Genomic DNA, 16,625 nt, shown 5'->3' on the forward strand with positions numbered 1-16,625 from the left:
TATATCAATTAATGTTTAAAATATTTTGAATTTAGCAATGTAAATTTATTTTTCAATAATTTAAAACTTATCAATCTCATAAATTTTTTATTTATTATTATTAAATTAATTTTCATTTGCTAAAATTTTATTTTAAAATATATTTGAGACATATATGTCTATCTTATAATAGTAAAATTTAACAACAAAGAGTAATTAATCCATAATTTAATTGACAAATGTTGACGTTATTAGGTTGGACGTCTTGTCTCGAATCTCAAAGTTGTGTGATTTAATTATGGTAGAGTTTACCATCTCTTCTAAGATTAAAAAAATAACCTAACAAAGATATAACAATAAACATTTAATAATAACATTATAACTAAAATAAAAAACTAATGTAATATTAACTACAATTATGTTAATCTAAAATAACAAACAAAATAAATATATTTAACATATGCCAATTAAAACATATACCTATTTTTATTTTTATTTTTATTTTTATTTTTATTTTTTAATAAATAAATTATAAAGAGTTAAAAGGTGTTTTTGAAATAAAAAAACTATAATGGGTAAAAAGGGGGGTTTTTGTTAAAATAATGTGTAAAATTGACCCAAAAAATGGTAAACTTTCATAAACTAGCTTATCCTCAAAAAATGTTATAATTGGTTCTATAAATTTTCAAGTAATTTGTCTCTATGCTCCTAGATTTATAAACTAATTACAAATCATTTAAAAGTTCAAAGGCCTGATTAAAAATATTTTAGTTTAATTATTCAGTTATAATTATTAATAAATTTAGGAACTCAATTACAAACTTTTTAGTTAAATTATTTTAAAAACTATTCAAATAATTTAAGGAGTTCCAAACTAATTAAAACTTATATAAAATCCATATTCAATAACTTACATTACTTTAAATATTAATATAATATATATATATATATATATATATATATATATATATATATTATAGTATTATGCTCAGTGCTAAAATATAACTATATATTACTTACATTAAATATTAAACTATAAAACTTTACATCGATGTATTATTTGTACTAATATATTAATCTATAGTCATTTATATAATAATATTTTTCATATTAAATATTCAATCTGTCAATTTTATAAGATATCTTATCAGTCTAAAGTAAGTATCGATAAACTTTTATATGCATAATATGTTTTCATGAAGAAGAAAAATAATTATCCCTTTACCTTATATTTTAACTCTTAATTACAATGTTTAATTCATATTTACTTAAATAGTTTAGAAATTCATGTTTATTATTTGTAAAAAAATTATTCCAATGGTACAAATATTTTGCCAAAATCGTTTTCACATAAATCCGTAGTAAATGGAACAAAACAATTACTATGACTATAAATTTGATGACTAATTTTATAAAAGTCAATAAAGAATAGATTAGTTTCCGTGAACTTCTTTCCTTCGCTTCATGTTTTCTCAAAAACTTTTAATTTTTGTCTGAACATACGTAAAATGATAAGAAAATGTCTTAGTATGTACATTTGATTAAGTAGTTTGTTATCTTTGGCATTTGACACTGTATCATAGACATCTCACATCTCATGCTTCTAACTCTTAATATACATATGTGTAACGACAAACAAATGTCCGAAATGGTCCATAAACAACTTATTTAGACTTGTACATTGAAATATATATGCTAGTATTTGGGAAAACTCACAAAAATAATCTATAACTTGTTTGCAACTTATTTCGTAGACAAGCTCTCTAAAATAGTTTATAAAAACAACTTGTTATTTACATAAAATTAATTTAACCATAGTTTTTCTTTGATTATATATAGAAATAGCTTACTCGAACATATTTCTCTTTTGGATATTAAGCATGACAGCATGAGATATAGTCATCTTGACACCAAAACCACAATAAATGACACTGGATAGTTATTTATATCTCTGTACAAAAGTTTTTCAACAAAGCTAAATGAGCACTGGTCCAATCTTAAGACTGAAGTTTAACAATGATGTTGAAACTTCATTCCTTCACCAGTTTGCATATTTCCCATTACCTTACAAGGTTCTTGAAGTTGCAGCCCAAAAACAAAATATTATTCCTAGAAGCATTGTGACACAAAATACATTATTGTAACCTGTGAAATTAGAACCATCGCTACATATATGTATCAATTAAAGATTAGTAACGTAGATAGTCACAGCTACAATCTGAGCTACGTGGTAACGGCGCGTAGTCATCTCCATTGTGAATCCTGCAAAGTTGGATGAAATTATGTGACAATTGATATAAGTGCTTCTGAAGATGTCAAATTACATTAAAACAGGTTTAACTTGGTTCAAGCTTACCTCAGCTAGTAACTCCTTCATTGATGGATGTTATAAATGCTTTGGACCATTTTAGCTTTTCGGATTCTGGTACAAGAGAATCATCTAGGAAAGGGTTCCATAATCCCCCAGGACCAGCCAAAACCCAGCTTACTTTTGTCGGTGGTCTAGTTAAGTTATGGACCGAACCCCTATCGTCTTCCCCCGTATTGTTTTTCTTCTGAGAATCAGTTTTTTCAGAATGCTTGAAAAGAAATTCAGTTAGTTATATACTGAACATAAAGTCAGTTCTTGTAGAGTCTATGGTTTCAAAACTCACCGTAGATTGAGCAATTCGCTTTCCAGAGCCACATTTGAACACTAACTGGAAAGGCAGCACAAATTAGAGAGTGGCAATCCATGCATAAATATTTTTGCACAGTCATCCAATCAGATCTCGTCACGTAGATATTTGTTAAAATATTTTATGAATCAATATAACAAAAACACATTATTATGATTTATAAAATCTGATTGGATGGATAACCAGGTAAAAAAAATCTACACCATCAGTATATAGTCTTTAAACTCCATTGTTAATAATCAAATTGAAAGTAATCTGTATGGTTGGTTTAGGCACCTTCGGTGTAGCTCTACATGCATTTGCTTCTCTATTTATACCTCCCTCAAAATCTCTCGTAGAAAGAGACTTTTTTGCAGTCCTAGACTTGGTGTAAGTCTGCAGTAAATAGAGCAGAGATCAAGTCATTGAAAGAATTTCAAGTCACAAGGCGATATCCTCTTACAATCTAACACTCCCATTACATCTGCACATTTTGGTACATTGGAGGAGACTCAAGCAGCTTGGTAAAAGAGCGGAAAAGGCGGCAGTAAACACACACTTGATTGAGCGTGTGAGGCAGCTTCAAATCAAGAGAAGTAAATGTTCGCTTAGTATTGCCAAAGGAAATTACACACAATTAAAAAAAACTGTCCAAAAGAGAACGAAAATAAAGGAATTTATTTATGTAATAAGAATTAGAAACCAGGACAGTTTTACTTACAGAAGAATAACTGATACATTTTTCATAAACTAGTGAGTGGATAGTTTAACCAATATTGCATGCCAAATTTTTACCTAATTAAATCAAAGACAAGTAAATTGACAATACAATAGAATTTTTTTAGTTAAAAGCTTGCCCACTTTTCTGTCTGTCTTATAAGAGCTTCTATATCCATATCCCAAACCAAAACCAAAATAATGCAGAGTCTGTAAAATTCAGTGATTAAGATGTAGCTCTACAAATAAAGAAAGTTATGTGTATCACACTGATCCAATCCGGCACTGACACTGCTTAAACCTGGTTAGATAAGAAAGAGCAGTTCATCCAAGCTTATGGTGCAAGGTAGAATGGAGTGAGAAAACCAAGCTCTAATACCGCGGGCGCTGAATGTAGCGAACTCACTTCTAAAGCCTAGCTGATAAGACAGCTAGCCTATAGCATAAATGGGAGTCCCATTTTCCATTCCTAGTTAAACTATGAGTCAAAGTAACAAGAATCACAAACAGCAGTTTTTTATCACCTTCTATTATTTACTTTTGCAGTGACTGTTTCATTATTTCATATCAAGAATGAATATAATTTCCTTCATATATACATTAAAACAAAAACCGCACCATAACCTGTATGCTTCCTACAATGTCTAAACATGATTGAAATGCTCTATTTGAGTATCTAGATGTATTTCATTATTTTTTCAAATATCAGGGTAGATGCTACTGACTAAAAAGACATACTAGAAACTAATGTAAACATGAACTTAGAACTCACAGTGACTTTGTTTTCTGATATCATTCTCTTAGTAGGAAGATAGTCTCTTGTTTCTTCTGATAGATATCTCTGAACCGATACCAAAGAACGAAACTTCATTCCAGTGTGTGGCTCTATGTAATACTGAATAAATAATATTAATAAAAAAATCAAATTCATGCAGGAGGGGAAGAATATCCAAATAGCTTTAGAAATGAGCAGTCTCTCCGAGATTCAACAAATGCAATGAGAACAAAAACGATTATGTACCGAAAAACAGTAACAGAGAACCCTGGCCTAAATGTCCTAACTGAAGAAATTAAGCATACCAAGGGACTAAAACTTGCTTTTGTGTGTTAATTATTACATGGTTGAATCAAGTGTAACTTTGTCTTATTTATGTTGATTTGTCAATTTTTCAAATGAAGCACTAAGCCTTGAAAAGAAGTGCCTATGTTTATAAATCATCATGTGTTAGATACCAACAATGTTAGAGTTGAGAATAAAAACACTTATTAGACACAATTTAAAACGTTTATTAGAAACATCTTATCCGAATTTTGATATACATCGTTGGTGTAAAATAATTTTATAAAGCCGAAAGACTTCCATTAAATGTCGGTGTAAAACTAATTTGAACTCTCTTTTATATTTACAAAGATTTAATTCATATACACTTTGAGTGTAAAGACTTTTTACATTGTCAGTTAGTCACAACTGTTTGACTTTTCCTATAACTAACTCTAAACTCTATTTACATAGGCCTTAGGTGTTGAATTTAAAATTAATTAATAATAGAAAGGGTCCCCAAAGCCAGCAATCCCTACACAATTGTCACTGTAACAAAAACAAAGTACTTATATGGTATGAGATGATATTATGCAGTGTAAATAAGATGCATGCATGAATAATTAATTAATTAATTAATTAAATTAACATGAAGGGAAAAGAAAAGAAGGTTAATTACCCTGTCAATGTGGGTGGGGTCAGATATACGGCGGCGTTCATCAACCAACCAATCATCGGGAAGTTTGAACGGTGACGATGACAAGCTCACAATCTGCAACTGTTTCTCCCTTGAATTGCGATTAACATGTTCCTTTTCAACATGCACAGTGCCTCTCTTCGGTGCTCTTTTTAACGACATTACGATGTTGTTTGTTGTTGCTGTTACTTGGGACTCACTCACTCATTGCAAAGCGGTGTGTTTATTTATACACAGAGCTTAATTTAACCATTTTTTCGTGTATTCTGTCCAAAAAAGAGAGCTCGATAAAAAATTAAAAATAAAATGATTTTTCATGTATGGGCTATGGCCCACTGGATTCAACTAGCCCGTGAGACTAGAATGTCACTCTAAATTTTGATATCATATTAGAGTATTTAAGTTTTTGACAAAATAAATTAAATAAAAATGTTTTTTCTTTCGAAACGGCTAAAAAATGTTAGTCACGTTGTACTAAAATCACATACTTGGTACCCGACCTGCTAATAATGATAAAAATAAAAGGTCAAATTACAATTTACAACCATAAGCAAACGCAAACACGTAACAATGTCCATTAAAATTACAAGAGCACACCACACTTTAAATACAAATTACAAAAGCACACCACACTTTAAACACACAACGTTGAAACTAATGCAGAACTAAGAACCCAAACATTTCCAATGAGTAGGTCCCCCACAAAACAAATTCATAAGCAAATTTTGCATTTTTAACTTTAATTCACTTATATGAAAACAATTTTATTTTTTTCTAACAGTAAAAAGATATTAAGTTCAGATTGATTAAAAATAATAGAACTATGTCCACTTCAAATACTTCTAAATCAATCACAACTTTCTTTATCTATCTAACGGAGGCCTCAAAATTAAAATGTGTGAGGCTTCACCTCGTGATAAACGCACAAAACAATCTCAACTAGTTCAAAAGACCAATTCACACTCGTTCAAATATGGGGAATGTAAAAAATAAATATTAAAGAATCTCTTTCATCTACATTCCGCAATACATAACTTAGGCTCTAATAATGCAATACCTCTTGTAGCAATATTATCTTTAGTAGGTAATCAAAAATGGAAAAGTCTCCACACGAATACCAACAATTTCAAATGAAACCAATTTATTCAAAAATAAAGTGTAAAATGAAGGTACTTCGTTTGTCAAAGCACTAAATAGTAAATTATATGTTTCTTTCACCACATAGTCGCCTCTTTGACCACTAGTCTACAATCACATATCAAAAGAGTTCTCTTGTAGGAGCTTTTAAAAAGGAAAGAAGATAGATCAGTAGCGCATTACGATAACATTTATGAGAACAAGACAACCTCTTATAGATAAATTATGGTTCCTCCAATCTAATAACTAGACTCGAACCATGCTAATCATGATTTTCAAAAAGTTAAATGCCTCGAATTATTCTTAATAAACATACAAAAATAGTTGAAATGGGTATCAATTACTCTAGAGTGAAGCACTGCCACTGCTTCTTCCAACCAAGAATCATTCACATTGATTCCAACGAGAAGATTTTTATGAAAATTAATATTCAATTCATATGTCAATTCAAACAAAAGTATTATAGACTTGATGGCTTTAATATTAGCCCAACTCTTCTCACCCATAATAAGAGTATCATCGTCAAATTGCAAATGGCGTAGACACACCACAGTCATCTCTAGATCCCACCTTATACCCCAAAAACATATCATTTTGCACGGAAGCGCTCATCAAAGAATGAAAATCTTCAACAACTAATAAAAACAAAAAAGGAGATTTTTCTTCAACAACAAAAAAGAACGAAAAATGAGACATATAATTATTTTGTCTTAATCCCCTGAAGAGAGAGAATTTCTTAGTAGGAGAATCGTTCACCAATACTTACGCTTTTGTAGAACTAAGACATTCTATCACCAACACTTACGCTTTTGTAGAACTAAGACATTCCATCACTCATCTCCTCCATAAAATCGGGAAAATCATTTTTCCATCACATTATCCAAATAAACTCATTTGATTGAATCACACGCTTTCTCAAAATCAACTTTAAAGAACAACAACTCCTTATTTTTTTTCTCTTTGCCCCATCCATCACCTCATCCATCGGCTATTAAAATTTCATTTAGAATTAGCCTCCCACTAACAAACATTGACTGTGAATCTGAAATCACTTTGCTAATTAAAAAAAAAAAAGAATATTTTAAGTTATTTTTCTATTATTAGTTTATAATTTTAATGTATCTTTTAAGATTAAATTTTATAATACTTATTAAAATTTAATAGATACACACTAACGTATAAATAATTTTACACGATCAATTAATATGAACCACTGATTATATGATTAACAATTGATGAACGTTACAATGATGTATATAACTAAAAAATCAATGACTCATATTAACTGACAATGTAAAATTAATTTACACTCTTAGTGCATAACTTTTTTTTCTCTACTTATTATTATTTATTATTGATTTCTTATTTATTTAAGATTTGAATCTTTAAAGTGAGTTTCATAATATTAAAAAATATTTTATAATATATTTTAAAAAAATATAGAAAAGAAATTTTTATTAATTAAAATAAACTTATCAATGAACTCTTACTAAGATTTGAGTCAATGTATCTTTTAGAAATAAATTTTATATTATTCATTATTGTTATGAAATTTGTTCTTAATTTCTTATTTATTTAGGATTGAATTTATGTATATTAGGACTTAAGCCCATAAAAAATAATATGAAATTCAAAAGACTACTTCAATAAATGGAAGAGTTTCATGAACGGATTTATTTATTCAATAAGATACTCCTAACAGTATATCCTTATATATAGAGATCAATATCAGATTTATTTATTGAAACCCTAACCTTTTTGTCTCTTTGTCGATAATTATCTGTTAGAACAGAGAAACATGGATCAGTCACCACCAACACATGGAGATAGTAGTAGCAGCCGCAGCAATACTACCGGCGAGGTTTAACTTATTTCTTATTTTTATATCCTATTCTCTGCCAAAATTTATTCTAAAATTTGTTGTATTTGCAATTCGATTCGGTGGTTGGTTACTTGTTTTTTTTTACTATTTCAGGCTACTAGTCCACCAAACTGGGTACAACCTCCATCGTTTTTTTTCCCTACTTTTCATCAATATTAATTTATTGTATATAGTATTTCATATTTTTTTTTTTTTATGTTTAGAAGAAGAATAAAGAATTTGATATAGAGGCATTTTGTGAAGAGATAATAGAAACAACTTCCAAATGGATGAGTTTCTTCTCCCTGGAAGCAATGAAGGAGGAGTTGCTAAAAAGAGAGGAAAGAAGAAGATGTAGCTAACTTATTTGTTATTATTAGGTTTAATTGTATTTTTCATCAACTTAGTTCTTATAAATCTGTGATTTTTAACCTAAAAAATTGTGATTTATAATCACCATTTTTAAGGTAAAAATTATGTTTTTTTTATCAAATAACAAATCTAAAAATAGAGGACCTAAAAGTTTGATTTTAAAATAGATAGACTATTTATGTAAATACTTAAAATAGGAGAACAAGAAATACAATTAAATCTTATTTTTTTTAAATAATAAACGGTGTTATCAGTCCTATTGTAGTTACTACTATTTACATACATTTATTGGGTTGTAGTATTAGAAGTATTTTATCTGTTTAATATTTGTGGTACTATTATTACTATTCAAATTCTCATTACTAATCTTTTGGATAATAATACTAAGGCACTCCATCTACGATCTCAATAATTTTTCTTATGCCTGTTTTTCCTTATTAAGCAAATTAAGCCTACTATGTACATAATAGCTATAAAGAGAGGCAGAGACTGAGAGAAGATAATTGGTGGAAATGAAGAAAAAACCAATCCATTGAAAGAACGTCGTTTTAAGTGCAAAACATGCACTAAAGAATTATCTTCATTTCAAGCTTTAGGGGGGTCACGAGAGACCAAAGCTTGTAGACAAGTTACTACCTAGCTTAACCAAGAAACCATTATCCAATTTGTAGTGTTGAGTTTTCTATTGGACAAGCTTTTTGGTGGACACGTGAGAAAGCATAACACACCTTCTATGGATGGTTTTCTGATTCCTAATCATAATAGTTTTTCCATTTTGAAGAAACCAAAGATTGTGGTGAAAGGTTGAATTCTTGCTTGGACTTGAACTTGACGCTTTTTAACTCATGATATTTATTTTGCATAGTTGTGTACTGTGTAGCCTCTAGTATTCCACATGTATTGATTTCTGATACTAATATCACATGTATTGATTTCTGATACTAATATGACATAATCGTATGTGATTAATGGTATTTGTTTGTTAGTGGTGTGTCTGATGTACAGTCATTGTCGGTGTTTTAGATGTTTTATTAATTATGTATCATTATTAGACCTCACTTCAGTTAGTTGTATTATAGCTAGATTGATCAGTTACTTACTTCTCTGTTGTGCACTTTTTGTGGCATTCTTGATACTCTTAAAACAAATGCTACAAGGCACTACATACAACAAGATGAACAAATCCACTCAATCTGATAGATCTCACTTGATTTTGCTGCTCTTCAATTTCACCTAACAAAAATAAAATCAATATAATATAACTTTTAACTCTAAAGAATGTCAGTGATATTTAACCCTTTAAAAAATCAATGATTAGTGAATTATGTCTCAAGCAAACATCGTTGGGGCTATGATGACCCAATCACATTGCCATTTACATTTGTATTAATATACTCCTTGAAAAGCAAGAAATTATGAAATAATGACAAGGTTAAACACAATCACATAGACATGTATTTTTCTCCTTCCTTCTCCTCGACTCTCGAACAGCAATGTAGCCTCCTTAACCACAGCACGCCAACTTCTGTGCATTCCACGCTCCGTTTGCCTGATTTTGTCTGTTGATTCTAATTCCTATCGGCTGCAATGTAAAAACAGACATTCGATTCAACTTCAAAGACAAACAGCTATTCATTAACACAATAAACTTATCCCTTGATAAACAGAAGAGGAAGTTTAAATACTGGTGTCTTCGAGTCAATGTCATCAAGCCTTCGTTTTATATCTTTCACAATCGAGAAGAAAACTTTGTCCACATTTAAATTTGTCTTTGCACTCTGCAACACAAAATTCATCAGTTTGCAAAAATAACAAAAACATAGAGAAGTTTCCACATTTTCAAGAATGCAACACTTACTGTTTCGAAAAATTTGATTCCATACTCGTCGGCTAGTGCTTGGCCCTTAGAGGTAGGCACGGCCTAGACAGAAATACAAAATTTCACAAATATTTACAAAAATCTCAAACTTGATATACGTATGAGAAAGATAAGATTAAGTATGTGTATTTCTCCTTTTCTCTTATAATCTGTCTCCTAAATTTGAACATATATGATCATAGTAAGAATTAATCATGTTATCCATGTTATATGAATATGAAACATAAACAAGCTTTAATCCTTATATTTGGTCTTGTAAAACCACTCATATCAAGAAAGTTGTCGATGCTCGCATACCCTTTTCCTTTCATTCATGTCAGCTTTGTTCCCAACCAGTATTTTGTTGACATTGTCGGAAGCATATTGCTCAATGCTATGCATCCAATTTTTGATATCTGAAATTAGCATAAGCTGGATGAATATTCAATGTGAGAAAGCCTGTGAAGATAAAAAAAACACAAAATCTCCAACTTTTAAACCAAAGCACATGATGGTAAACTTTACTGTTAAATGAAAATTCGTCAGTAACATCGTAGACTAGCAATACTCCCATAGCACCGCGATAGTAAGCTGAAGTAAAAAAGAAAATCTAGTTAAGGTTTGATTCAAAATAAACAACTTTACAATGAAATAGTGCTATAAACCACATTCAATTTGTCAAGTGATGTCTATATATGTGTTGCATACAAGCAACGAAAGGCGATACTAGTGTCTGTAAGGATCGTAAATCTTACTATTTGTAATTGTTCGGAACCGCTCCTGACCTGCAGTATCCCAAACTTGGATCATCATCTTTTTTCCATCCAGCTGAATGGCTCTATTTTTATAATCAATGCTGCAAGAGGAAGAAAACCTCGTGATTTAGGGAAACTTCTGACATACAAGATATAGCAGTTTTATTAACTCACCCTAAGGTTGTAATAAAATTAGTTGTGAAAGAACCATCGGAGAATCGTAGAAGAAGGCAACTCTTTCCAACACCTGCAATCAAGAATAACAGAGGGATTGTGCCAAATTAATTAAGGAGTTTGTACACCAAAGCACTAGTTACTATAAGCCTCCTCTTATCATAAGCAATCATGTTCAAGGATTTGTCGCATACTAAATGTGCTACCTCTTCTGGTATGAATTTGAACTATGGTTCATCACGTTGTTGAGAACTAGTCCCTTTTGCTAGTTTACAATTAATCTTTTATCATATTCATCCACTAACAAAAAGTGCCGCAAAAGATGACAAAAAGAATGTCACCCCATGTTTTCAAACCAGTACAACAAAACCGGTATTTAGCTCCGGTTAAATTTGTATTTATTGTCAATTCGGACCACCACTAAAAACAATTTCTGTAAGTTGAAAAAAAGATACATACATTGACGCGTTATAAGTGGTGGTTTATGCAACACTTATATTTAGTGGCGGTTTTGCCAACCGTCCGAACAAACGTCGGAAAAAGGATTGTCATCGATTAAAACCAACGATTATAACAAAAATGGTTTTCTTTTCATTACAAGGTTTAGCAACGGTTCTAACCGCCCCAAATGACTGACGCTAAATTTCTTACTTCTTGAAAGGAATTCACAATTGAAACCCTTTACAACACAATTTTCTATGTATCAACAAAAACATTTTATTAAAACTTTTATGTAATCTCTCAAAGCACATTATGAAAAGATTCAATTCAACTCTAAAACTAAGTACATTTGCCTCAAATTTCTCAACAACAAAAAAAGTGCATTTGCCTCACTATCACAAATTCAACAATTTATTCAAGATAAAAAGAAGAAAAAGTCACTTAGTAGAAACTCTTGATTTTTATCATCCAATGGAAAAGAATAACAGTCACACACATACAACATAACAGTCACACACATAGAATCGTTACAAAATAAATAAATAAATAAAAACAGGAGAAAAGGGCAAAAGAGTAAGTTACCACTATCTCCGATCAAAAGAAGCTTTATGAGATAATCGGGATCAGCACCGGCACGAGGCTTTGCTGGTCGAGCAGCCATCAATTTTCAAATAATAATCTACGAAGTTCAAAAGTGGTGGGAGGCTAAAGTGTACATGCGAGTATCCTAATAGTATTATATATTCAGAAAAATATATATATAATAATAATAATACGACAATATTAGAGAGACAAAACAAATGCTAACGACTTAGGTTTGATTTCTAACGACCAAAATCTATATATGCCTATATATTCACTCGTTTTTTGTCTCCCAATGTTTAGTATGAATGTAGGGTATTTATAGTGATATAAAAGACAACGAAAGAAATGCATTGAATTGATTGTCCAATCAATCCACCGTTAAACTGATATTTATTATCATTGTTATTTTATGAATTTAATTGTTATGTTGTATTTCAAATAATATAATTTTTTTTAATTAAATAACAGTGTAAAAATTATTTATTCGAATAGTGTATATAAATTTTTTATTTTTTTATTTTCTTCATATGATTGGATTCTTTTCTAATTTTAGATACACTTAGGTTTTGCTTTTTTAATTATTTTTTAGCCAGCATTTGCTTGCTGGTTTCTAATTAATTATTTGAAGTTTATTTTAATTTTTAATGTTTAAAATGAATTAAAAACTCATAAATTTAAATGGGTCCAACAAATATTCCTTTTTAATCTTTTTTATTAATAAAAAAACAGAATAAAGTAAAAGGTGGATAGACAAAATTAGAGTATAATAAATATAATTTCTATTTAAATTTTAAATCAAATCTAATTCTTAAATCAATATTTTTTGTAGTAATTTTTAAATCAATCTTAACAAATCAAATCTTATATTATAACGAAGAACAAATAAAATATAAATTAATTATAATTCAATTTAAATTAAAATTATAATAAATAAAGTAAATAAAAATATCCTTTCCATCTGTCAAAAAAATATCCTTTCAAAAAAAATATTATGATAGAATTTTCTCTAAAATTTCAATTTAATTTTCTTCGTGACGAAGGCTAATTATGATTTTTTTTTTCCGTGATGAAAGCTAATCATGATCTTCAACCGTGGAAAGCAAACAAAAAAAAAACATTAACGCACTTCAATGCCTCTTTTGATGCTATATACATAATATTACTAGCATATTCTAAAATAATTCATCTATTTATAAAAAAATTGTTTTAATATGATTTATTATTTTAATTTTTTTTGTTTTAAAAGATATAATAAATTCAATCATAATTAACTCATACAATTGTGCAGTTCTGAATTTAAAATCGAGACAAGACTTAAGAACTTTTAATACACATATTTTCAATTATATCATATAATAATATTATTTTTATTATTTTGGGTGTAATATATTTTATTATATATTTATAATTTTGATTATAATCAATATTTAATAAGAATATTCATTAAATATATTATTTATTTATTTTTATATATTTTTTTAATATTGAAATAATCAAATAATTCAATTATTTTAATATAGAGTGAAAAGTAACTTTATTTGTTTCAAATAAAATAAAATAAAAAAGAATTATTGATCGTTGAAGCTGCTATGTAAATGGCATTCTTTTGTGCCTTAGTATTGTTCGATATATGAAAAGTATTTGTCCTATACTTTTTCATATTTATCAATGATAAATATGTATTCTTATTTTTCATATTTATCATTCAAAAACCTACAAGTTAATATAAATTATTGCAATTATCAATTATAAAGAGAGAAAAAAAGAATAAATGAGAGAAAAAATATGTAAGAAGTAAGTGATATAAATTTAAAATAAAAAAAATATTGTGAAATTTGAATATAAATCTAAACGTAAATGAATGAAAAAAAAAGATATATATAAATATTAGTTAATAGGTCAAGAAACAAAGAATATATTGAATAATGAAAAATAATTAAAGAATACATAGTTTAATAGCTAATATCTTGAGTAATAAAGTGTTTCAGACTAAAATGTTAATCATTTTACTTATGTGTCAATTGATGAAACAAGTATATATATATACACACACACACACGAGACATATCAAGTGTGAGGATTTTTTAATGAAAATATCAATTGTCGACATTTGTATTTTAAATCAATCACCGCTTTATATCCTTTTTCATCAAAATGGAATCATGTATTCGATATAACGAAAGACATGACTTAAATGAAGTTATATTGGCTTAATGGATTTTGTTACTAAGACATGATAAATTTTTAAAAAATAGAAACCGAATTAAGGCAGCATATAGATAGAAAATGATCAGAAAACGCAAAAAGAAGAAACGACAATTAGCACTATGCAAGATGAAGAGGTAACCCAACACTCACTTCCAGATTTAATTGAAAAAATGCTGAGATAACCCAATAACATTTTAATCTCAGCCATGACATATAAAAGCTAAAAATTGATACTTTTATTTCTCACATTAAAAAATACTCTCACTTAATATATCTTATATGTATTAGATGTCACATACTCTCATCTCTCACATTAAAAAATAATCTACACCGGAATCTGAAACTAGACAAACATGTCTCAACGAATTGGGACAAAGCTATTTGTCAGCAGTTAGATTTTTTTTTCCTCTTTTCATTTTATAACGTTCAATGCACCAATTCCCCTCCCTACCTTTCAACATTTGTTTCGTTTCATTTTTCAGGACTCTCGTTTTATACTACAATGGAGCAATTCAAGTCGATGTTTTCACCATTTGGAGTACTTACGGAAGGTGTGTGTGCGTACCCTCTCTTTTTTATTCCCACCCCACTAATCATTGCTGACACTGACTCACTGCTTTGTTTTGGTTCTTCAATTCTACTTTTGTAGCTACACTTGTAATGGACCCAAAAATTAAAAGGGCCAAAGGTTTTGGTTTTGTATCTTACCGATCAGAAATTGAAGCGGAAAAGGCTATGAAATCATTAAATGGCACGGTAATTTTGTCTCTTTCTTATATTTATCTAGTGATGTGTGTTATTTTTAAGCCAGGAATGTGTTTGTTAAAATGCCTCAATGAGTTGGAACCTTAGTTCAATTGCTAGTTTTGCTTTCTTTAATTTCTTTTGTTTGTCAATGCAAACATGATTATCACTTTGTATATGGGTCTTTTTGTTTGTCACTTTGGTCCTTAAATGTATCTTATAGTAATTAGTTTGATATTCGAAAATATCTTTCATTTGTAGAATTGATCCATAAAATTATTAACAAAAGACACACCGAATAATGTGTTAACTCAAGGAAGTTGTGGAGAATCCCTTTTCCTTGCAGCTACAATGATGTTAGATTTTATCGGTTTTTTATACTGAATCAATGGTTTTGTTACATACACATATTTTATATCTTCCTTTAGTTGCATGGTTGTACTACCCACCAATAAAAAGAGTCTTAGAAATAGAACATCAAAAGTTGGATTTTGATTCGTGGTGAATAGATCTTTTAGTCACTCTACTTACCTGATCTAAACTGTTGGATAGAGATTAAATAGCTAATACTGCAATTTTGGTGAATTGAAAACCTAAAATCTCAACTGCTCTTAATCAAGGATATAGAGATCATAACATGCCGTGACTGTTGGCCGCATCAAATCCATTTTCCTTTCGATGTGTGGGCATAGTTATGTGTCTAAGGAAATATACATAGTGAGTTCATTTAGGCAAAAACCATATACTACTGCGTAGCCACAGTGGTGCACGAGGGAGAACCGATGGGATTATGGTACACAATTAAATGAATCAGTAGTGAGTTACAAATTCAAAACATGGTCTTTGAATTGGATTCAAAAATGGTAGTAGATGGTATGAATCACCCACAAGTTGATGAAACTGAATTCGAGACTATTATTTTGGATTTCTAACGTCTCATCTCTAATTCGAATCAGTTGTTGTTTTTGTTAAGTGGCAAGCAAATGAGATAGTTCGTAATTTAGCAAGGGCATCCTCTAGTTTGAAAGAAAAAAAAGTCATCCTCTTTAACTTTTGTATTTTTTTGAAAAACAAAATATAAATCTTACCAAGTAAATTCCATATCATCTATATATTTGGAATTGATTTATATTCCTTACATGGTGCAGATAGTTAATGGAAGGCTGATTTTCGTTGAACCTGCAAAATCAAAGGACTCGTGATATGTAATGTTTGCCATTCTCAAATCTTAAGATCAATTCAATTTTCAGATGTCAAATCACACACGATCAAAGTACATCCGCTCTATGTTCTTGCTTAAAGCTCCTCTGTTTTATTCTTCAAACATCCAATTTGGGACATTATACTGTACAAATATATGATTATCCATTTTGGAAATTACAATGCTATAATTATTTTTGA

At 29.3% G+C, this 16,625-nt stretch overlaps 3 protein-coding genes and 1 long non-coding RNA gene across 4 annotated transcripts; 2 read left to right on the forward strand and 2 right to left on the reverse strand.

Annotated features, from left to right (window-relative positions):
- Window positions 1-1,875: 1,875 nt before the first annotated feature.
- LOC101488557 (methyl-CpG-binding domain-containing protein 7) lies at window positions 1,876-5,368 on the reverse strand. Its single transcript, XM_004486976.4, has 6 exons — window positions 5,072-5,368; window positions 4,126-4,248; window positions 2,934-3,032; window positions 2,634-2,678; window positions 2,336-2,558; window positions 1,876-2,241 (listed from the first exon to the last, which is right to left on the reverse strand). The coding sequence occupies exons 1-5, from the start codon at window positions 5,249-5,251 to the stop codon at window positions 2,337-2,339; spliced, it is 669 nt and encodes a 222-aa protein (XP_004487033.1). The 5' UTR covers window positions 5,252-5,368; the 3' UTR covers window positions 1,876-2,241; window position 2,336.
- A 2,508-nt stretch (window positions 5,369-7,876) lies between these two features.
- Window positions 7,877-8,821, forward strand: LOC101488347 (uncharacterized). Its single transcript, XR_189309.4, has 3 exons — window positions 7,877-8,087; window positions 8,202-8,222; window positions 8,312-8,821. It is a non-coding gene; the product is annotated as an uncharacterized lncRNA (long non-coding RNA).
- A 907-nt stretch (window positions 8,822-9,728) lies between these two features.
- LOC101515594 (ras-related protein RABE1c-like) lies at window positions 9,729-12,541 on the reverse strand. The gene is made up of 8 exons (XM_004486975.4): window positions 12,270-12,541; window positions 11,247-11,319; window positions 11,073-11,173; window positions 10,843-10,908; window positions 10,636-10,733; window positions 10,318-10,380; window positions 10,145-10,237; window positions 9,729-10,041 (listed from the first exon to the last, which is right to left on the reverse strand). Exons 1-8 carry the CDS (start codon window positions 12,346-12,348, stop codon window positions 9,964-9,966), a joined length of 651 nt encoding a protein of 216 aa, XP_004487032.1. The 5' UTR covers window positions 12,349-12,541; the 3' UTR covers window positions 9,729-9,963.
- Window positions 12,542-14,682: 2,141 nt separating this feature from the next.
- On the forward strand, window positions 14,683-16,625 carry LOC101515045 (small RNA-binding protein 11, chloroplastic). The gene is made up of 4 exons (XM_004486973.4): window positions 14,683-14,870; window positions 14,963-15,031; window positions 15,130-15,236; window positions 16,373-16,625. The coding sequence occupies exons 1-4, from the start codon at window positions 14,834-14,836 to the stop codon at window positions 16,424-16,426; spliced, it is 267 nt and encodes an 88-aa protein (XP_004487030.1). The 5' UTR covers window positions 14,683-14,833; the 3' UTR covers window positions 16,427-16,625.

Source organism: Cicer arietinum, chromosome 1, assembly GCF_000331145.2.
Source record: "Cicer arietinum cultivar CDC Frontier isolate Library 1 chromosome 1, Cicar.CDCFrontier_v2.0, whole genome shotgun sequence".
Lineage (NCBI taxonomy): Eukaryota > Viridiplantae > Streptophyta > Magnoliopsida > Fabales > Fabaceae > Cicer > Cicer arietinum.